General features: G+C 49.6%; 1 protein-coding gene and 1 long non-coding RNA gene across 3 annotated transcripts; one reads left to right on the top strand and one right to left on the bottom strand.

Annotated features, from left to right (window-relative positions):
• Positions 1-139: 139 nt before the first annotated feature.
• Nop14 (NOP14 nucleolar protein) lies at positions 140-21,248 on the bottom strand. 2 transcript variants are annotated; one of them, XM_034635883.2, is made up of 18 exons: positions 20,960-21,246; positions 17,497-17,631; positions 16,836-16,977; positions 14,721-14,863; positions 14,232-14,366; positions 13,530-13,652; positions 12,419-12,550; positions 10,714-11,023; positions 9,850-9,980; positions 9,229-9,314; positions 7,887-8,022; positions 5,798-5,899; positions 5,125-5,278; positions 3,221-3,380; positions 2,671-2,818; positions 729-847; positions 498-653; positions 140-255 (listed from the first exon to the last, which is right to left on the bottom strand). In XM_034635883.2, exons 1-18 carry the CDS (start codon positions 21,152-21,154, stop codon positions 156-158), a joined length of 2,607 nt encoding a protein of 868 aa, XP_034491774.2. In that variant the 5' UTR covers positions 21,155-21,246; the 3' UTR covers positions 140-155. The 2 variants fall into 2 exon arrangements, with proteins under 2 accessions (XP_034491774.2, XP_034491775.2); XM_034635884.2 differs by lacking the exons at positions 140-255; positions 498-653; positions 729-847 and having other exon boundaries at positions 2,686-2,818; positions 3,221-3,355; positions 20,960-21,248.
• On the top strand, positions 846-12,846 carry LOC139706395 (uncharacterized). Its single transcript, XR_011707940.1, has 2 exons — positions 846-1,410; positions 12,392-12,846. It is a non-coding gene; the product is annotated as an uncharacterized lncRNA (long non-coding RNA).
• Positions 21,249-21,328: the final 80 nt, after the last annotated feature.

Below are 21,328 nucleotides of genomic sequence, written 5' to 3' on the forward strand. Positions count from 1 at the left end.
TCACACAGAGGATTGTTCCTAAAGTATGTTTTTGAATTCATTCTATCTCATCACGATGTTTTAAAAGGAACTCAAACCTAGGGAAACCCAGGCTGATGTAGCACCCCTTCTTACTTTCATTACACAATACAACCTCGCCTCATTTACAAAATAATTTATTTTTTGAACTTCTTCCTCTTGAGAGCTTTCCATTCACCCTCCTGTGTAGCCAGGCTGTTAAAAAGCTGCTTTACTCTCCGCTTTCTTTCTGCATCCCTATAAAAGAAGCAAGTGCCCATTTTTGGAGGATGTCTTGTGACCCAATAACAGCTCAAAACGACACCAGCTACCAAGTCCAACCCAAAGGGATAGAAACAGGGGTGGAGGGTTGGGGGATGAAGTTGCTCAGCCCTGCAGAGGCTGCTGCATGCCAGTGTCTGCAATCCTGGTGACAGAGACCAGGGGCCTGGGAGTGCTGCAGTCTCACCAGGGTCCGCCTCCCACCACAGGGTCTTTACCTTTCCATGATCTCTGAGAGCTGCATCCTAGCCAGGAACTGATTGTCCTTGCGGATTTCTCGGACGGCACCCTTGAATTCCCGTTTATGTTTGTGGATCAGCCTCTTCCTTTCCTGTTCTTCCTTACTGCTGCCTTGTTTCCTTCCAAATTCCAGGCTGAAATTGGAAAGCCAAAGGCATTATGGGGGCCACCTCTCAGCCAGAGCCCGGTGTCCTCGCCCCCCCACTCACACTTTGACCAGCCGAGGGGTGAACAGCTTTAGCGGGACTGGCTTGCTCTTCTCACACAGCAGTGGCCGGTAGAGCTGCTTTTGGCTTTCCACCTCTGCCAGTGTGCTCTGAAACAGCTCCTGAAAAAACGTGAAGCAGCTGTCCTGGGGCTACCTGTCTGCAGTGCGCCCTCACAGAGTCTATGGGGTCCACAACCAAGGCAACATGGAGACAGCCCAGCGGCCTCAGCAGCCAGCCCGGCCCCACTGGGTAAGTGAAGGGTGGTGGCTGCTCAAAGGGCAGCACAGCAGTGAGAGGAGGAGCCTCCTTCAAGGAGGAAGGAGACATGTGCAATGGGACTGGCCACCCTGGCGCAACTAAAAGGCTTTACTTGGCAGTGAGAAGCCATGATATCCGTGCTTCTATTATGAAACTTAACAGAATCCCTTCTTCCTAGAGAAATGTGCTATCGACACACTTTCCATGGAAGTGCAAGGAGCACCACCTCTACTGAGGTGGTCTCGGTGCTTGGTGGAAGGTGCTATGGGGCAGCTGGTGAAGCCACACGAGGGGACAGGTGAGGCTGCTGGGCCTTATCTTCACCAGCACCACGACTAGGACACTTCAACTGAGGTGCTGAGAGGCCACTGTGGGCTTCTGAGGAACCTCCTACAGGCAACTCGCCGATGCTGGTCCTACACAGGTATGTTCTGGAGCCCGGGCTGCTTGGCTTCCTGTGCCCATAGCATGGCCATTTCTTAGCCCAACTGGACGTAACCTGAGTGCCTAGAAACCTACGTATCCCATCACGCCCTCTTGGCTAGCCCAAATTCTGTAAGACCAGGAGATAAAATTCTCTGTCATTTAAACATAAACACAGCCACGTCCACAGTAAGTGGGTGCAGGTACAAACATCTCGTCCTCATCTGCATCTGACAAGTTGACATGACTTGGAGGATGGTGACATGGTTTGCTCTCGGCTCTCGAGACTGAGCCAGGATTAGGACAGCCAAGCCACTGTCCTAGAGGGACAGAATGAAGGGGCAAGCACTCAGGGGTGGTCACACTGAGGGCAAGAGGCCCAGGAAGCACAGTGGTGATGTCGGGAGGCCTGGCAGAGGAGTGGGGGACAGCCACATAGCTCTAAGGATAGAGTTCCAGGCAAAGAAGACCAGATAGGAGGATCCCAGGCCTGCGAGGTAGGAGCACATGAGAGCACAGGCAGGCTGCCAGGCCAGGAGGCAGCACACCGCAGCGCCCAGTGCCGTGGTCAGCACTTGCCTGTTTTTGTTTGTTTAATATTTTTTAGCTGTACTTGGACATAATACCTTTATTTTATTTATTTGTATGTGGTGCTGGGGATTGAACCCAGGGCCTCACCTGTGCTAGGCGCACGCTCTACCACTGAGCCCCAGCCCCAGCCCCAGCCCTTGCCTCTGATCTTAATGAAAAGGGAATGCAGTGGAGGGCCAGGGCTCAGAGGGTGACTGGCACCTCCTCCTCCAGTGGCCCCCTGGGCCAGTGCAGAAGGGCCTGTGCTGTGGGTGGCAGCAGGTGGGGCGCAGGGCATGGATGCACTGGAGGGTCTGTGGTGACGAGGCCCAAGTCCATGGAGGACAGCCCTCAGGGCTGTGCAGAACAGAGGGACCACCCCAAGAACCCATTGGGCAGCTGCAGAGTCGAGGTGCTCTTTGTGCTGCAGACCCAGCTGCAGGCCCCAGCTGGGCTCAGTGGTCTTTCAGTGCAGCCCCCTGCAGGTTCCGCCCAGTAACGGCATGGATCCAGACTCTGCTTGAATCCAGCCCAGTGGTGCTCAGAGACCAGGGACAGTACGATATCATTTCCCATTCCTGTTTGATTTTGTAAAGATGGAGTCCTTAGCTTAAATAGCAACCTCAAGGACAATTATGCGCCACTGACCCACTGCTGGCTCATCGACACCTCAAGGACCAGGAAAGCGTACCTGGAGCTCGTGGGGGTGGCTGCAACGCGTCAGGTGCTCTGTCAGGAGGGCCGGGAAGGGCCTGATGATGGCGTGGAAGGACGGCAGTGTGCCATACATGAGCACGCAGCGTTTTAGCAGGGCCAGACACACAGCCAGGCAGGACAGTCTGCAGGAGCAGGAGACAAGGGCAGGACATCCATTTGTTCCATGACAGCCAGTCACTGGGAAACCAGTACCCTGGGTGAGAAGGTCACCCTAGCCATGCTACCAAGAAGTCAAGTGAGGGCCCTCAGCTTACTACAAGCCGGGGGCACCCAGGAACAGCTGCCTCCTTCCCACGCAGGAAGGAGGGCTGTGGGAGACACTGCCAACTGGAAAGGACGGCTCCCTTCACTTCCCAGGTTAACACTGAAACTAAGCAGGTATGACTCGAAAAAAATCCACATTTTTAGGAAACTTTTTTGACATCAACCCAAAGGGCCATGAGAAACACACCAGCTAAAAACAAACTTTCAGGTGGTGAGTGAAAAGTGCCCATGTCTTCCACCCTCCTGGGGTGCTGACATACCTGGCGTGGGTGGCCTCAGCTGCAGTTGGGGAGCTCGGCCCACTTGCCCAGCGCAGGGGGAGGCTTCCCCTCTGCCAGGTGGCCACATCTTCTGCTTCAGAGACCAAGAGCAATTCGGAATTCTTCCCAAGTGCTCTGAAAGGATGCACCAGAGTAGAACCTGAATTCCAAGCATGACAGAGATGACGGGATGTTACTGACTACAGGTCGAGCCTGTAGCACCTCTGCTCCCAGGCTCCCTGGGTGGTGCCACACCTGTAGTCAACTCAAGGAGGCAGACAGCATGGGTACCATGCTGCCCCGGCAGAAGCTTTGGCAGGGGGTGGTCAGAGCCATGCCTAAACCCTGTCTTGGAGGCTTGCTGGCAATAGACTTCCTGTGGACCTACTATGTGTGGTATCATAGGCTCTAGGCCTTGACCAAAGCCTTGGGAGACACAATAAAATCAACAGAAAGAAACCAACTAAGTAGGAAAAGGGATAGTGAAAGAGATGGCCAGGAGGAGAGGACAAGGTCAGGCAGTTTTCAAGTCTGGAGGAGGGATGTCAGCAGAGACCCAGAGGGTGTGCCGCAGTTAACCTGCCCACCACCTGGAAACACAGATGCTGGGGGCGGGGGCAGACTGCTGCGGAGACCTGGGCAGGGCTGAGCAGAGGCAGCTGGGCAGATGGTCGGACTGTTGTCAATTGCCCCAGGCCAGGCCAGCTGCGCTTCCCGCCACCACTGCAAGCTTCCCAACCCTACTGCACGGCCCCGGGGTAGTTCCTGTAGCTCTTTCCAGCAGAAGTGCTGTCGTCTTCCCTCCATTCCCCTTTTGGGGATCACGTGGATGGCTGTGCCTCTCTTTGCCAACACTGAGCCAGACACACATGTGCCAGCAATGGCCACCAGTGCCACCAGGGACCAAGGAAGCCACATGCGGGAAAGTCCTGTCATGGAAGAAAAGCTGAGGGGCAGGCAGGAGGAATGGAGTCCTGATTGAGGAACTGCCTAGATACCGCTCCTACCCAGGCCCCGCAGAGGCAGCCCTGTGCTCTCTGTCAGCCTCTGGGCATGAAGCAAGCTGGAAATGAGATGAGGCCAGAGCCCTAAGTCTGGAAAAGACCCAGATGGGACAGAGACCAAGCACCCATCACAGTTCCAGGGAGACAGCTGAGTGAGAAGTTTGCAGAAGGAAGAGTCTGCGTGAGGAAGCCCTGACCAGTGAAGGGCACTGAGGCCAGGACCAGGTTCAGAAGATCAGCCAGTGGGAGGAATCCTCATCACAACCCTGCTTTGCTACTGCTCCTTCCTAAATCCTATGGCCAGCTAAGTGACCTAACATAGGACGAAAGAAGAGCAAGGTGTGGGGAGGCTAAGGCAAGAGGACTAGTTTTGAGCTCAAGAGATCAGGGCCAGCCTGGGCAACATCCTGACACAAAAACCAAACCAAACCACCATGCACCAGGCCCCAGGCTCCCTCCCATGTACAACTAACCTCCCAAATTAAGACTGATATTCTGTTTTGTGTGTGTGTGGAGCTGGGACTGCACCCAGGCCCTTGCATGCTGGGCAAGCACTCTACCACGGGGCCACATTCCCAGCCCCGTTTCTTTTCACAATATTATTTCAATGCCTAAGAGAGAAGTGTGTCAAGATTTTTATGTATATTTCTTGACACTGAGCCCTGGCTGTATGGTGTCCTCTTCTTAGTCTCTGCTCAGACTTGCACATGTGACCTCGGGCCTGGAAAGCACCGTTCCCTCAGCAGCAAGCTGAGTGTAGGTGGGTGTGGGTGTGTGCACGTGCACACTCAGAGGAGAACATGCTGCTCTGGGTGACAAGACTGCAGAAGTGTTTGTTTTTGTCTCTGGGGAATTACTGTTTACAATACATGTCAAGGAAGTTCCCACACACCAACTCACCTTGGCTTTGTGTGTTTGGAGTTGCTATGTAGAGAATCCCAAGAAGAAAATTAATAACCTCAGGTACGAATCTGTGAGACAGAGCCACGAACTCCAGAAACAAGCAGCACACAAAGAGGCCCTTCACCACGTCTTGGAGCGACAGCACCGGGCACTGGAAAGGAAGCCACAGGGGAGCTGGTGCTCTGGACTCATGTTCTGGGAACTGTGTGAGGCAGACACCTGGCTGCCCAGGGGAGCTGTGCTCTGAGCCTCACCCAGAGCGAGTCCTGCATCCTGACAATGACCCCTGCAGATGACACAGCCTTACCCACGTGTAAGGCAGGATCACTGCAGTCTATGTGGGCCAACTGTATGCCTCACAAAGGGAACCAATTTGAAATCCATACCCCCAAAGGGAACAAAAGCCCCTATCATATTGATTTGCCAGCTCCTTCCTGGGGACACATCCTCCACTAACCATGAACCTCTACACCAGACTCCCATACCCTGCCCATCCAGGGAAACACTCAAGGGTGCTGTGCACCTCGTCTGACCAGAACTCTGACCTCTTAGTTCTCACAGGTCCTAAAGACAAATGGGCTTCGGCCTGATCTCACGGTCAGTATCCCTGAACCTCAGCCATGCTCCTGTTCAACATGGCCCTGAGATGTGCTGGGAAGAGGAGACACACCTTCGTGAGCAGCTGGCTCAGGCACAGGAAGGCAGGGGTCACAACTGGGTGCCGGAAGTCAGAGGTCGGAAACAACATCCCAGCAATCTTCAAATAAATGAGCTGGAGAGAGAGTGTTGCCACAGATTACAGAAGGAAATGAAGCTCAACTAAAGCACACTCTTACAAGGGGCCCAGGAGCAGAGCTGGTTTAAAGTCCTGGTGAAACAGCCAGCGTCAGTGGGCACCGTGCTCCCCCTCACCTAGGTCTTCTGAAAACATCACCCAGAGAAAGCATGTGAACTGCTGAGCATGACAAGGTTCTTTAGAACAGACAGTTATTTTCAGTAGGTCCAATCCCAGAGCAGCAGCTTCCACAAGGAGCCTGCCACCAGCAGCAGATGGGGGTACTTAGGGGCAGCTGCCAGGGACCCACGTTAGAGCTGGAGGAGTCTGAAGTGGCCTTTCATACAGCAGGAGGGAACCTTCCACCCACACTGGTGAAGATGCCTTCTCCCTGGCCCAAGGTACCAGTTCATTGGTTTGTTTTCATTACAAAAACATACAACACTTCTGGGTGACATGCAGCCTCTAAAACCAGCACTTCCGGGAAGCTGGCGAGACTCCATTTCCCATCTCGGGTGGTTGCAAGGGCAACGAGCCCAGCAGCAGCACATCAGAGGGGCCGCATCACCTCTGCAGGGTGGCTCAGGACAAGGCTCCAGGAAACAGAGGCCAGCACTGCCCAGCCCACTGTAGCCTCAGGCCAGGGCCTGTCACAGGTGTGGTGAGGATTCCACTGGTTAGGAAGGGGAGCTCTCTCATGCCGAAACCTTGATATCTCCACCAGTTACCGTAATGTGAAAGCTAGAGTAAAAGGCCACATCCCTGAGGAAGAGGGAGACCTGCCATCTCCAGGACAGGAAGCTGCCTCAACTGAATTTCCCCAGGGCCATGTCAACACTCATCCATGTAGCTGTTCTCTTTAATGATGGCAGCCAGTTATGCTCGCAGGACACCTATGTGTAAGTCAGATGTGGGGGGCGACAGGTGACACTGACATGAGCCACGGAGAAGGGTGGCTGGCAGATTAACTGCCCTGTCTGGACTCTGCAGCATCTCAAGAATGCCCTGCTTGACCAGGGTCACCAAGAAATCCCCCAAAGTACCCACAACTGTGTGGCTCTGACCCATGTGAATTTAAAAATAGCAGACACATGCCAGCAGGCTCCATTTCCTCCTTTCTGGTGGTGACAGGGACTCTAGTATTACTGCAGAGCTGTAAGAGGGTGTTCCAAAAGACCTCCATGTCCTACCTTAATTTGGGGGTTCTAAGGAAAATGAGGCCCAGGGAGAGGCCTGAAGGGAGCTCTTGCCAGTGTCCCGCATCCTGCCCCAGACAATTGGACCCAGGGTGCTAGCCACTGAGCCACATGCCCTTTCCTATTTCATTTGGAAACAGGGTCTCACTGTTTCCTAAGCTCCTTGAACCCGAGACCTTCCTGCCTCCACCTCGTGAGCTGCTAAGATTGAGAGTGTCTGCCACCGCAACCCCGCATTTCTTCTTCAAAGATACTAAGTGTTACATAAGGCTGTTACAAATAGTCAGGGGTCTCTAGGAAAACACAATGCTTCTGTGAGTCTTAAAGCATCTTTGCCATAAGGCTAGACACAGCCAGGCACAGCAGCACACAACCTGTAATCCCAATGAATTAGGAGGCTGAGGCAGGAAGCTCACATGTCTGAGGCCAGCCTCAGCAACTCAGACCCTGTTTCAAGATAAAAATTAAAAAGGGCTGGGGATGTAGTTCAATGGTAAAATTCCTGAGTTAAATCCCTAGTACCCACCCCACCAAAAAAAGAAAAAAAGTCAGATATAGCCCCGTCCACATGGAATCAAACCAGAATCTCTATCAGCGACTTCAGTTAACTTCCAGTGGACGACTGCCCTGTCAGGTCTGCTGCAGTCCTCTCCCCACCAGTTCGGAAGCTCCAGGGCACAACCAGCCTCTCAATGCAAAGACACATGCACCCTCCCGGTCCTGTGTGATGCCACCTGAACCTGATTCTCATGGCTCAGGACCATGCCCGCAGACCCTGCATCGCTTACCACATCCAACCCTGGGAACACTGCACGGCCCTTGGTCTCAATCATTTCTTCCATCTCATGCATGGCATCTCGAAGAACAAATTTTATGGAATTGCTTGCAGACTCAGGAAACATCTGGCAAAGATTATATAACTGCCTATGAAGCAGAAATTCAAGTCAGGAGAGGACTCTGGACAACAAAACACAGAAAACTCCTGGAAACTCGTTCTGTGCAGTCACCTGCTAATTGTGCAAGTCAGAAAGGGAAGTCTCTGGATGAACCCTTTGAACTCGCTGGCAACCCTCACACGCCAAGGGCCTGACCTCCATGCAATGCCCCAGTCTGAGCGACTCACTCTTTTCCTACTGTTGTCTGCTGAGCTTCCTGATGACCCAGGTAAGTTTTCTTTTTCGGGGTGTGTGGGGGGGCTTACTGGAGATTGAACTCAGGGCCCAGTGCATGCCAAACAAATGCTCTACCACTGATCCACATCCGAAGCACTTTATATTTTGAGACAGGGCCTCACTAAAATTACTGAGGCTGGTCTCAACTTGCAACCCTCTTGCCTCAGTCTCCAAGTAGTTGGAATTACAGGCATGTGCCACCACTCCTGGCTCCAGATAATTTCTAATGGTGTTTTATGATAATTACTGTACTTAGACTTGCTGTTTCCTAACAATCTGGTAATGACCTCTGAGTGGAAACATTATTACTGTTGGGCACATTCTATGTGCCAGCTGTGGTACTTTACACATTAGCTCATTTATTCCTTGCAAATGCTTTGTTAAGACCATCCTTCTGTGTGTGCCAGCAGTACTGGAAGCCAGGGGCCACCGTGAGCGCCACAAGCTTCTAGTGGAATAAGGGTCAGAGCCCACCCCTACCATCCCTTTGCAGGACACAGGAGTGCTTTCCTAGCAGGAGATCACCAGCTCAAGTAGAGCCAGCCTTGTCAGGATCCACAGAGGTGGTGATGGACCTGGCCCACAGGGCTCAAGTTCCAGTAGTGACAATGGGATTCTCTACCATGCATTCCAAATACTTCCCAACCCCCCAGAGCTCCATTGGGAAACTAGGTACTCCTACTATAAGTGAGTCTGAGGGATTCATTTTTTTAAAAACAAGGTCCCATCTCTGTGGTGCTGGGAGCAGCATGAGCCAGAGTGGGAAGGTGTCACTGTTACTGCCATGGGTTTGTTTTGTGAGTCCTGTTCACAAGCTCTGGGGACAGTCCACCTACCTGCCATGCTCATATCACCAGACTGCCTTACTGATTTCAAAATGTGTATTTATGAGCCTAACTGGGAGAAACATTGCCAGTTCAGCCCCATATCCTTAGGAACATAAACAGTTTTTACTTACACAACCAACTTATCAATTACTTTGAGGTCTGGTGGATCATTTGTAGCCAAATCTCCAATGTATTCCAAAAGGAAGCCGAACAGTTTCTGCAGGAACATGAATTGGGAAGAGAGCTTAGTGCTAAGCACCAAGATCGGAACCTCAGGCATGTGACTTCTGTTATCTAGTCTGGCAAAGGAGGTGGGTCAAGGGACCTCCTGCCACAGACATGGGACCTGTGCAAAATGCAGAGGCTCAACTGGAGCACAGGGACACCGGGAGGTGTCCAAGGACCAGGTGGCACTTGCAGACAGAGACACTGGTCACCAAAACTAACAGGGTGACACGTATCACCTACGGAGCAAGGGGGAGGGACATGTGCTATTGTCTCAGTAGGCAGAGCCATGGGATTGCTGTGAGCCATTTGCTCTCAAGTGAAAGGAAGGGCCTGTGCCAGGTCTAAGGGAGGTGCCCAGTGCCCAGGGGTGATTCTGTTGTGAGGCCTGCTCACAAGCTCTGGGGGACAGTCATGTGCTCCCCAGCAGGAGGCAACCTTCACATGTGTAACCTCAGCAATCCTGAGGCTCCGACTGGGGGCCTGCTCCTGCTCCCGGTACTCAGCACCTTGTCATTCCAACGTACTTCTAATTTCTCCTTGTTCCCCACTGCGAGACTTGGATGATTGCATTTCTGAATTCGCTCCACCACCAAAAGCTGCTCTTCCATCGATCTTCCTGATAACGCAGATCTCAGCTCCTCATAGGACTCAGGAGCTACCGAACCCAAACATACTTATTTTTACAATGAGCATGGCTCCCCCTGTGCTGACACAGGGGGACAGTAGTCACGACAAGAAATCTCCCTGCTTTAACAGAAGAGGTAAGGCACATCATACATGTGCTTTTGTTCACAAACAATCCAACGTAGTGGACACCTAGCTGAACTGGGCTATCTAGGATTGACCATGCACCCGAGGCCAGCCCCAGTGCATTTGTGGCCTAACACCCTTCCCTGAGCAGGACTTTGATTCAGTATCCACAACCCAGGGGTCACTCAGTGTCAGTGTTAGTTTTATTGCCTCAATGCCCCAGATGAGCTGGAAGGAGACACAAGAGCTAAGCAATGCCACCTCCCGAGACTCTCACCCATCAAGGTCACGTCCCTGGAGGTGAGCCTCACTGCTAGCTATCCTATAGAAAGAACCTCCAGTCACAGGATAACTCAGGGCTATTTACTTGAACTAGTTTTAGTGAACGTCAGACAAACCCCCGAAAGTTTACGTAGAGGGTTATGTGGCTAAACAAGTGCTCAGGCCTGAACACAAGCCTCTGGGATCCACAGAGAGAATGTGAAGACACTAGGTGAAAAGGTGTGTCTGCCTCATCTGCATACAGCCCACAGAAACTGCCCGGTGCAGACACAGCAGACTCCTGTGCACTCAAGCTGCACAGCTTAGCCAGGTCACAGAGGTTGTCCCTGGGCCCAAGAGAAGCAGCACCCTGCTACCTGCAAAGGTGTAGGGCAGCTCAGTTCTGGCAGCCTTCCGAGTGTTCTGGTCATCACTTCTCGATCTCTTCCCAGGAGTCTGCCCTTGCGCTCTCGGTGGCTTCCCGCTTTCCTCCTCACTCTCTGCATTCGAGTCCAGGTCTGAATGGCTGTCCGGGTTCCCGCTCTCCCCTTCGGCCTCTTCCTCGTCGCTCTCCCCTTCGGCCTCCTCCTCGTCGCTCTCCCCTTCGCCTTCCTCGTCGCTCCCTTGGATGCCAGCTTTCCCGCTTAGTTCTTTGTGGACATCCTCCTCAACGTTCATCTTTCCATCCTAGAAAGGGACCAGAGACCAGGAGCATCACTGTGCAAAGCACAGATTACACAACAGGTTCAGTGCGTTCCTACCTGTCCATCCCCTGGGCCTGGTCCTCCTTGCCCACCCCCATCTATGCTGTCAGACACAGGAGATGAGGGTTCTAGAATGATTTGGAGATGGTACATCTCTCCAGGGCTCCTGTGTTGGAATCTTCATCCTCAGTGTGGTGCTGTAAGAGGTGATGGATCTGCAAAAGGCGGGGCCTAGGGCTGGGGCTGGGGCTGAGTGGTAGAGCGCCTGCCCAGCATGCGCAAGGCCCTGGGGTCAATCCTCAGCACCACATAAAAATAAATAAAGATATTGTGCCCACCAGCAATTAAAAAATATATTTAAAAAAAAAAAGGTGGGGCTACTGGAAGGCCTTAGGTCAGGAAGGGCAGTGTCCTAGGAAAGGATTATGATAGTTCTCCTGGGACATTCTGGTGAGCTCTCAGGAAAGTCTTAAGAAACGTGTGAACCTGGCCCCTCTCCCTCTCTTGACTTCTTATCTGGTGACATGATGACTTTCTCAAACCACCATGATGCCTTCACCACAACTGAGAAGATGATGTTGCCAAGCCCTTGAATGTCTATGACTGTGAGCTACGTAAGCCTCTTTATAAAACCACTGAACCTTGAGTATTACGTTATAATAGCAAAAAAAGGACTAATATAGGTTCCTAGTGAGTTCTGCCAAGACTGGGTCTATGTCTTGCCAGGGAGCTGTGCAGGTCCAAGATTGGGAAGGTGTCCACTATCCATGGGTATCAGCAGCTCTGAGAGTTTGAGCATCATGCCTCTGTTGGGGACTTGGAACACAGAGGATAGCAGTGGTTTCCTAATTTGGGCGCAACCCCATTTCTGCTATTCCAGATAACCTTGGATTTTTTTTGCCAGCACCTGTCTTGGGCCCTTTTCTGTTCAAACAGCAGCCTGTCTATTTTTCTGCTTTCAGCCTTGCTATACTCTAAAAGGACAAGTGAGTAGAGACCTTTCTCATTTTTATGAATAAAAATATACCCGTCTTAGAAACTTGATTACTCAAAAATACTCAGAGCCATAACCCTGCGTTAGTTGCCTGTTTTGCTGAGATCCTGCAGCTAACCAGTTAAACCGTACGATGAGAAAGTGCTTATTGTAACAACTGAGGAAAGCGGCAAAGGTAGTCCACGTGGCTCATCATCAGGCACCTTCTGCAGAGGGAGGGAGACAGAGCACACACAGGCTCCTTTATGAAGTTCTGATACCTGACATCCTCCAGCACTCAGATGAAGAACTTTAGAGAAATGGTTTCAGATTTGCATTCTCATCTGTGATGAACTCCTTATGTTTTCAAATTAACAGGAAAGAAAATGAAGCCAAATATCTTACTTTGTAAGAAAGCAGGCGCCTGTCATCTTTGTCCAGCACAAAGCCGTCATTTAAATCATCCGCTGACGTGTGGTTTGGATTCTTCATACTTTCATCCTCCTCCTTTCCAAGCATTCTTCGAAGTCTCTCAGCCTGACAGGAAGGAAAAAGAGAAGCCACATGGTGTGAGCAAACACATGAAAAGAGAGTGTGTGTCCAGCTCCGTACCACAGGGCCTCCAGCCTGCCTTCTGCCATCTTCACTCAGAGAAGAGAGCTCTGGGTGTTAAGTGGGAGACTTCCATATTTATCAGACTATTCAATCTTGGTAAATACTTTCCAACCATAAGGAAGGAAAACCTATTCCTCTAAGATCTGACCCTAATGGAGCTCCACGGACTTTCTCTTTGCAACACAACCTGTGTTACATTAAAATGGCCAAGTGTAGAATAGTATGTCTCTATCTTATCTTTGTTTAGCTGTAGTTTGACAGAATACCTTTTATTTTATTTACTTATTTTTAATGAGGTGTTGAGGATTGAACCCAGGGCCTTGTACGTGCGAGGCAAGTACTCTACTGCTGAGCCACAAACCCAGCCCTATCTTATGTTTGTTTAAATGGAATAACATTTAAAAATTTTTTAAGCTGGGTGCTGTGTCCCAGCAGCTTGGGAGGCTGAGGCAAGAGGATCACAAGTTCAAAGCCAGCCTCAGCAACAAGCATGGCTCTAAGAAACTTAGTGAGGCCCTATCTAAATAAAATACAAAATAGGGCTGGGGATGTGACTCAGTAGTCAAGTGCTCCTGAATTAAATCCCCAGACCCTACCCACCCAACCACCCAAAATTTTAATGCACAGAATAAAACCTATAAAGCAATACAGTCAACTACATTGTTAGCAGATATTTTAACAAAGAGAAATTGTAAGGAATGTCCATTATTTTATTTGGTGTGCTTGGGTATTAAAGCATTTTATATTTTTGCTTTAGTAAATACAAACTTTAAACACACCATCTTTCAAAATAAAGCAGACAGGGCTTTAAATGAAAGGCAGCAACTGAATCTTACACACAGGAAACTGAGGTTCCCCAGAGCCTGCCCATGCCTGCTATGTTGCACGCAGGCCCCTGTACCTCCAGCTTCCTCAGCCGCTCTTGCTCCTCCTTTGCCAGCTCCTCCTCCGTTTTCATCCTATTAGACGGTTGTGCCTTCATTTCAAAGCCAAGCTCACGAACCATTATGTCGTATGCATCGGGCTACGGTGGAGAGAAGACATCTTTTAACAGTTTAACAAAAGAAAAGATCTTTGCTTTGATTCCCGACACACTCTGCAAGGGCCACGCAGGGTACCATTATCTGAGCCTTCTCCTCTGCAGAGAAAGCTGTGCTACAGATGGCCACATGATGTTACCAAGCAAAATCCTAATATTTCCCTGGGAATCCAGCTGTTCAAACAAAGACACCATTTTCCAACTATTTAGACATAAAAAACAGCAGAGTGAAGCAATACTGTCCAGAAGAATAAGTGTATATTAAAAGTGTGTATTTAAAACATACCTCAGTGTAACACATTTGGAACAGGGAGGTTCAAACCCTAATGTCTCCACCCACAGCACTTCTCGCCCGAGAGGCATGCTAACCACCTCAAGTAGTGAGTCCTAAGTCTGTTTCTACCCCAGCTCAGCACACATCTGGCAATTCAGCAGAGATGTGCAACTGAAAACCTGTCCCAACAGAGGAAGGTCAGGAAAGCATCCTGGCCTCAGTTTCTTCTCTAAAGAAGAACCAAGTCGATAATGTAAGTTCACTGCAGTTTTCAATCCCTTAATTCCTACCTTAGGTTTCTCTTTTTTCTCCTGCTTCTCTGATTTGGGAGTTTTGTGGGATAGCAGGGTCTGGATTTCTTTCCAGTCTTGGTCCAGCTTCTCCGTGAGCTCAAGGGCATCTTCTCGTTTTGCCTGTCTCTCTCTCTGGAAAAACAGGCACACCCTATGTATTGTCAGTGCAGACACAAAGGCAGGCTCAGGGAGAGCCCTCCTTTCTGTAGCAGGGCTACAGGCTTCCCTGCTCACTTAGACGCTCTGGGCAGTCACTACAATTTCACGTGCAGTGACGATCACTTTCACAAGCACACCCTGATACACATCCAACACCAAAGCCAACAACCACCGGTTGGAATTCTATGCTTGGTAAGATTAAAATGATTAAAATTCCTCCCCAAAATGAATGCTCTTATTAAATCCAGAAATGCACAGGGAGAAAGAGTACAAGCTGGGCATTTCCCATACTGGAGCTACTCCACAGAAAGAGCACCAGCTACCCACCTTCTCTTGCTTTGACTTGGCAATAAGCTCTTCAATCAGTTCTTTCCGTGACTTTGGTTTTGCCCCCTCCTCGCCTTCTTGCTGAGATATTTTCTTGTGAAGGAGTCCAACTCCGCCCCCAAAGTGGGCAGCAGTCAGCTCAGCTAGAGAGAAACACCAGAAAGCACCACCATAAAAATTGGGCCCTGGTTTGGTAAGCCTTTTTTTTAGCACTCTGCTCACCCTAAGTTGATGACCTAGCTTACTATTTCACTAAAAAATAGTCCGCGGACCATAGTCAACCAGAGTGGTGCTGGGTCCTAGGACTGTGACTCCTCCAGTTATCCAGAGCTGTTTGGGGTAACCCTCACCTCAACACTCATCTCCCCCTTCTCAGATACCAAGCATGCATGCCCTTGTCTCCCCTTCTGTAGGATCACTCTTTTATTGCCCCTACATTAGAACACACAGCAAGCACTCTCGACCCCATCTCACTCCACAACCTCCTTCAACCCCACCTTACATTGCCCCCAGGATTCTGTGTCTACTGCATCTTGAAACCGACTCCTCTCCAGCTTTGCCCTGCCTTCTGAAATGGAATCCTGCTGATCTGTGGCCAGTACTTGACGCATCTTACTCTCCTCTGGGAAATGCTGTGTCTACATGGATTCTGGCTACCGCCCACCTATGGCCTCTTGGTCTCCTATTCCTCAGCTCTTCAGGCTGCAGCTCCTGCCATCTCTAACCATTCTTGCTCTCTTGGTGGTTTCATATGGTCTCCATGCTGGCACCTCTCAGTTCTTGCCTTTACCTGTGTTCTCCCTGAGCTAGCCTCTAGCTGCCCTCTGGCACTGTCCCTTGTCTGTCTCACAGGCCCGCAAACTCCCCCAGCTTGTCTGTCCTAGTTTTCCCCATCTCCAAGAAAGGTAACAATTCCTCCTCCTAGTTGCTTGGGCTAAATTCCTTGCAGCCACCCGAGTTCCTTTCCTCACACTATATCCAACAACTAGTAAATCCTGTTGACCTGGTCCTATCAGACTCCATGGCACAGACATCTCTAAGGCTTTCTTCCTGAGTAAAAGCCAAGCTCCTCTGTGGCCAGAGGTCCTGTGTCTGTGTGTTACCACTGCTTCCCGTGCTCTCAGCCGATGGCCACCCTGCTGCTCTGCCTCAGGCACTCTGACTCCCTGTTCCCTCTGTGGGGTGCTCTTGGCTTACAGGGCAACACCACATGTTCTCAGGGAGGCTGGTCATGACTTCCAAAGGTACATTCCAGCCCTTTCCTGGCTTCCTTTTTACTCTCCACTTTGTTAGATGGCATAATGTAGTGACATACTTTGCTTATTGTCTGGATCCCAGGAGCCGCAAGAAGGCCCCTTCACAGCACAGTAGGTTCTGCCCCACAGGCTGCCTCAGTTCCTCAACCTTTCACCCCTGTATTATTCAGAAGCAAAAGGCAGCTCTGAGGAACAAGCTTTGCTGCCTCAGCTTTCCAGACACTAAACACAACTGGGAGTCAGTTTTAGTTCTGTGTAGATTTCTTCTGAAGATGTTGGAAAATGGGATTTACCCTTCACTTATAAGGAATGTGAACAAGTTAATATCACGCCTGCAACTTTAACCCAAGATTATTAGACACCAGCCAAGTTTTCAACACAGTGATAATCAAGGCCAAGATTTAATCTATTTCAAGTTATTATCTATAGATAATACATCTAGCACAAAATGCCTGTAACTGGTCCTGTAGGAAGACTGAAAGAAGTATGTACACACCATTGGTACAAAAAGGTCAGAATTTATAAATAGCAGGCAACAAAGCACTGCAGTTTAGTGTAAAAGAGCTGTCTTGTGAGTCAGTGAGATCAGTTTCATCCACAGCTCTAATTCTATCTTAAATGGCGCATTTAAGCCATTGAAAATGGCTTTCTCAGCCTGTGTAAGCAGCTGTCTTCCTACCTACCCACACTGTCCTCAAATTCTGAAACTTTTTTTAAAAAAGCTAAAGGCAGAATTTACTGAGGTGAAACGTGTGTGAAACAACTTTCTCTAGGTCTCTGAGAGGAGGAGGACAAAGTCCAGTGAGCACTATCCCTTGCCACAAGGCCACAGGCTCGGGTGGCAGACCTCTGACCTTACCAGACAGTGTTCCTCTTTCTTCATCATCACTGTCACTATCCACGATGTCGTTATGCTTTTCGATGTCTGCCAAAGACTGGCCATAATGGGTTAATTCTTCATCTTCATTTAGGTTGTAAATACTTTTTTTCTCATGATGTCGCTGACAAAAGTGCAGGGCAAATCAGTTTTCCAAAATTATCATTCATTTCTCAGCAAAAAAAAATTATTTTTCCGTTATGTGTGAAACATGACAACATAGCCTAACCAGCCTTAAGATTATGCTGGGTCATGTGATCAATGATTTAGGTATAAACAGAACCCACGGATGGAAATTCTTAAAAAAAAATCAATGGGTCAGGCTAAGTTACCAATAAATCAAGCTGTCTTTCCTGCCAACAACGCTCCTCCACCACTTACTCCCCGCCTGACAGAGCTGAGGGCTGGCCTTTTAGTGAAGAACTCCAGTATGTGCTGCTGCCATCTGCTCTGGTTCCGATGTTTATCCACTTAATAACTAGCATTTGCAGAAGGTCATGTTCCCTTGGGCCTACCTGACAAGGTATATCCCCTATAACTGGCAGGCAAGTAACCCCAAAGGTAAATGAGAAACAGCCCTCTCTTTGAGCTTGACTTCTTTGTAAAATTTAAAGCAGACTCTTCTGCATTTTTCTTTTCATACCTGTTGTTCCAGAGCAAATCTCTTCATCATCTTTTCCTCTGGGCTTATGTTGCTATTGTACTCCCCAAAGCGTTTATCTGTAAATATATTGGACTTATCTCTTTCTTTGTACTCCTTTAGTAAAGTCTGCGTACGCTGGGAAAAAAAAAAAAATCAAATAATTTTTACAAAAAAATCCCTCAATTGCCCCTAACGGGAGCATCAGAATGGTGTGTATTTTAAAGTTCAGAGCTGTGTGCTGTGATGTCAAAAGTCTAACCACACTATTTCATCCACAATAGGTCTTCCCTAGTAAGAATAGAACTTTGAGAAGAGTTAAATCAACTCATTTTCAGTTAATGGGATAATCATTTTCCTCTTTAGAGTCTACCTGGTGCTGAAAGAAAGGAAGGGCCAAAAGCATTAACAGCCAGGCTATGTTGAATTGCTCTTTTGGCTGTCACAGCTGCCTCAGGATTTAAAAGTGTTCACTCAGGCCTGATTCACTTGGAAAAGCACAGTAAGTTTGGATTCCTTCCATCATGGAGGGACGGTTATTTCCACTGAAGGTCCTCCTAAGAAATGCAGAGTTATGCTTTGCACACGACATGAGGTCATAAAATGAGCTTATCAAATGAGGGAAGTTTATACCTTATCAACAAAGCAATATTTTAAACTCAGAATTCCAACAACTGTATCAAGAATCAAGTATTTAGTATTCTCCCACTAGCAGCAATTAATGAGTTCAATATTATTCAAGGCTGGCTTTCATTGGGGTTGAATTCCCTAAAGCAGAGATTAGACAGAAGGGCGTGAGGAATGACTGTGGCCTCCAAGACCTGAGCTGGCTGCAGTAGAAACTTTTGCCTATCACAGAAATTACTGTTTGCTAAGAGACTACCAATTAGCAGGAGCTTATATATGACCAGTGATGAAAGGAGGTGGTACCCAGACGGGACCATCACACAGAGGGGACCCTGGAACGATCCAATTCCATGGCTTTACAAACCCTAAGCACAAGCTGGGTGCCTTGGCAGGTATTCCAATCCCTATCCCAACCCCAGACTAGAATGTTTCTTATACTCTTCAAGGATTCTGGGTGAGCCAAACATGCATTATCCAGGAGGCCCAGAACCACCCTGGGAAGGGGCATGGAGAAGCTATCCAACACTGGGAAGGAACATTCTTATGACACAGCATGAGTAATAGTTCCTGCATCTCTGTCCCCTCCTCACAAAGGCCTGAGAGGTACAGTCCAGAGCATGGACATGCAATTCCACTAGCCTTACCAACTCCTCGTCGGGGCTTTGGACTGTCCCCAGTGGCCACATCTGTTCAAGAAGATATCCACCTATCTCAGGTCGCACAAGCCAATCAGAGATCACTAGGAAACTGCCCCAGCTTGTAGTGTCAAGCACTAGAGCCTGGGTTTAGATCTGACCCCACCACTTCCAACTGGAAGGTAACATATTTGTTCCCTGCCTCAGTTTTCTCAGGAAAAAATGAAGATAACAGTACTTCCTTCACTAGTCTGTGAGGATTAAGCATAAACATTTCAGTGACCTACTATAAGGAATCTGGAACTAACTACATCAGTAACAGTTTTTTTTTTTTTTAAATTTTCTATATTGGGGATTGAATGCAGGACCTGGCATATGCTAGGCCAAGTGTTCTACCCCTAAGCTACGTTCCAAGCCCCTTTTATTTTACCTTGATACAGGGTCTTGCTAAGTTGCCCACACTGGCCATGAACTTGCCATCCTCCTACCGCAGGTTCCCAAAAAGCTGGGATAACAGGTGTGTGCCACCAGTTAATAATTGTTATTTTATAATTTATTTTAGAAATGAAGGAAGAGAGGCAGAGCTATAGAGCGATGATTCTGGAACTGTCCTCTTACTATTACTTTAAAGTGCTGTCCCAAAGCACCCTAACTAGATTAGACAACTGGGACAGCCCATTTACTCCTCAAGAACTAGCAGACATGGAAGGACCCAGGCCCACAGCTTAGCTCTGTGCCCTAACTCACAAACACAAATCAAGTTTTAACTTGCTGGATGACCTGCTGTACCCCCAGCTCTGAGCACTTCAATTATGTGACTTGCTCACATCCTTCAATGCACTGAGACAATGTGCTTTCTACCTATCCCCAAAGTAGTCCACTCATTCAACCCACAAGCACAAATGTGATTCCTTCTAGGAAAAATTTTCTGACTTTCCTAATTATAATAGGAGTTTGGTCATCTCTGAAAGTAGTACTCAGGTTCTACTTCTGATTCCTTCCAGTTTCTGAGTTTCTACCATAGGCCAAGCCCTGGGAACTTGGGGAGGAGTCACAATTCCCATCCCATGTCAGACACAAGAGGTCTCAGCAAGCTGTCCTTTTTGGGCTGTGGGGCTTAGGAGTAATGATTGGGTGGCTGGGGGTGTAGCTTGCTGCCTGGCATGCATAAGGCCCTAGCAGCAAAAACCAAAAAGAAATGGTGACTTGAGCTGCTCATATATAAGCTCCTGCTAATTGGTAGTCTCTTAGCAAACAGTAACTTTTGTGATAGGCAAAAGTTCCTACTGCAGCCAGCTCAGGTCTTGGAAGCCACAGTCATTCCTCATGTCCTTTTGTCTAATCTCTGCTTTAGGTAATTCAACCTCCTTAACCGGTCAGGCTATGAAGGAGTCTGAGAATGACAAGGCAAGAAGTCTAACAATAAAGATATTCAGAGAATGCGTACTATGCACTGGGTGTACTACTTTTATTCTCATAACCACCACAAGGAAAGATGTGCACTATTATCACTTTAAGAGTAAGAAAACCAAAGACAGAGGTCTCTCTACTAGAGGTTACAGGCCCACCCTACACGTCAGGCACTGGAGTGTGCAGTGGACTCGTGTCATCTGTCTTGCTATTATAATGCTGTCAGCTCCTTGTGGTAATGATCTTCCCCTCCATTATCACCTGGTGTACATTCTATGAAGGAATGCAGATTAGAGCTCTTGAGGGCAAGGGCCAAAGCTGGCTTACCTATCTCTCTCCAGAGCTAGACCGGGCAATCAGTGCAGCATAAAGGCTTTGAAGACATTGATCCTGAATGCAAGCCCAGCCCTCACCAGGTGTGGGACTATGGGGAATTCACCTTTTTCTTCCTGAGCCTTAATTAATTCACCAACCTCATAATGCATGTTCCTCAGAACAACCATAAGAATTGTTTTACTGCCGCCGCTGTGCACCGTCCTGTACGACCCCGGACACCGAACGCGCAGAGCTCAGAGCAAAGGGAAAGGTCAGGCCGTGCTGTGCAGGACGCCCGGTGGCTTCTGAGGGCTCAGCTCTGCCCGGGCAGTCAGAGGAGTCGCCAGAACCGCGCACGTGCAAGGGACCTGCCCACGCCACAGCAAAGCACCGAAGCGGCCCGCGCGGCCTCCACCCTGCAGCCGGGGAAACGCGGCGGCGAGAAGCCGACGGCCGAGCCAGCTCCGGCAGCCCCTCACCTTCCTGATGGCCCGCGCGCGAGCCACGCCGGGCAGCCCCACGTCGTGGCGCGTCTTCCGGCCCAGGATCTGGAACTTCTGCCTGTTGACCTTTATCTCGAATGGGTTCGGGTTGGCCTTCGCCGCGCCCCCGCGTCCCCCCAGCGGCGCCCGGGGCGCCTGCCTCCGCGCCGCGGCCAGCCTGGCCTTCCCCATGCCGAGCGCTCCGCCAAACTCGCGACGAAAGCCAGGGAACCCGCGGCGGCCGACAGCAGTGTTTTACTGGGGAAACGCGTGTGCGGCTGCGGACGCCGCCGAGCGTCGTCTCGCGATAACTACCCAGCTCTCACGGGACCTAGACCAGCCCAGGAGGACGCCGACGGTCTCCCG

The sequence above is a fragment of the Marmota flaviventris genome, chromosome 7 (genome assembly GCF_047511675.1).
Source record: "Marmota flaviventris isolate mMarFla1 chromosome 7, mMarFla1.hap1, whole genome shotgun sequence".
Taxonomy (NCBI): domain Eukaryota; kingdom Metazoa; phylum Chordata; class Mammalia; order Rodentia; family Sciuridae; genus Marmota; species Marmota flaviventris.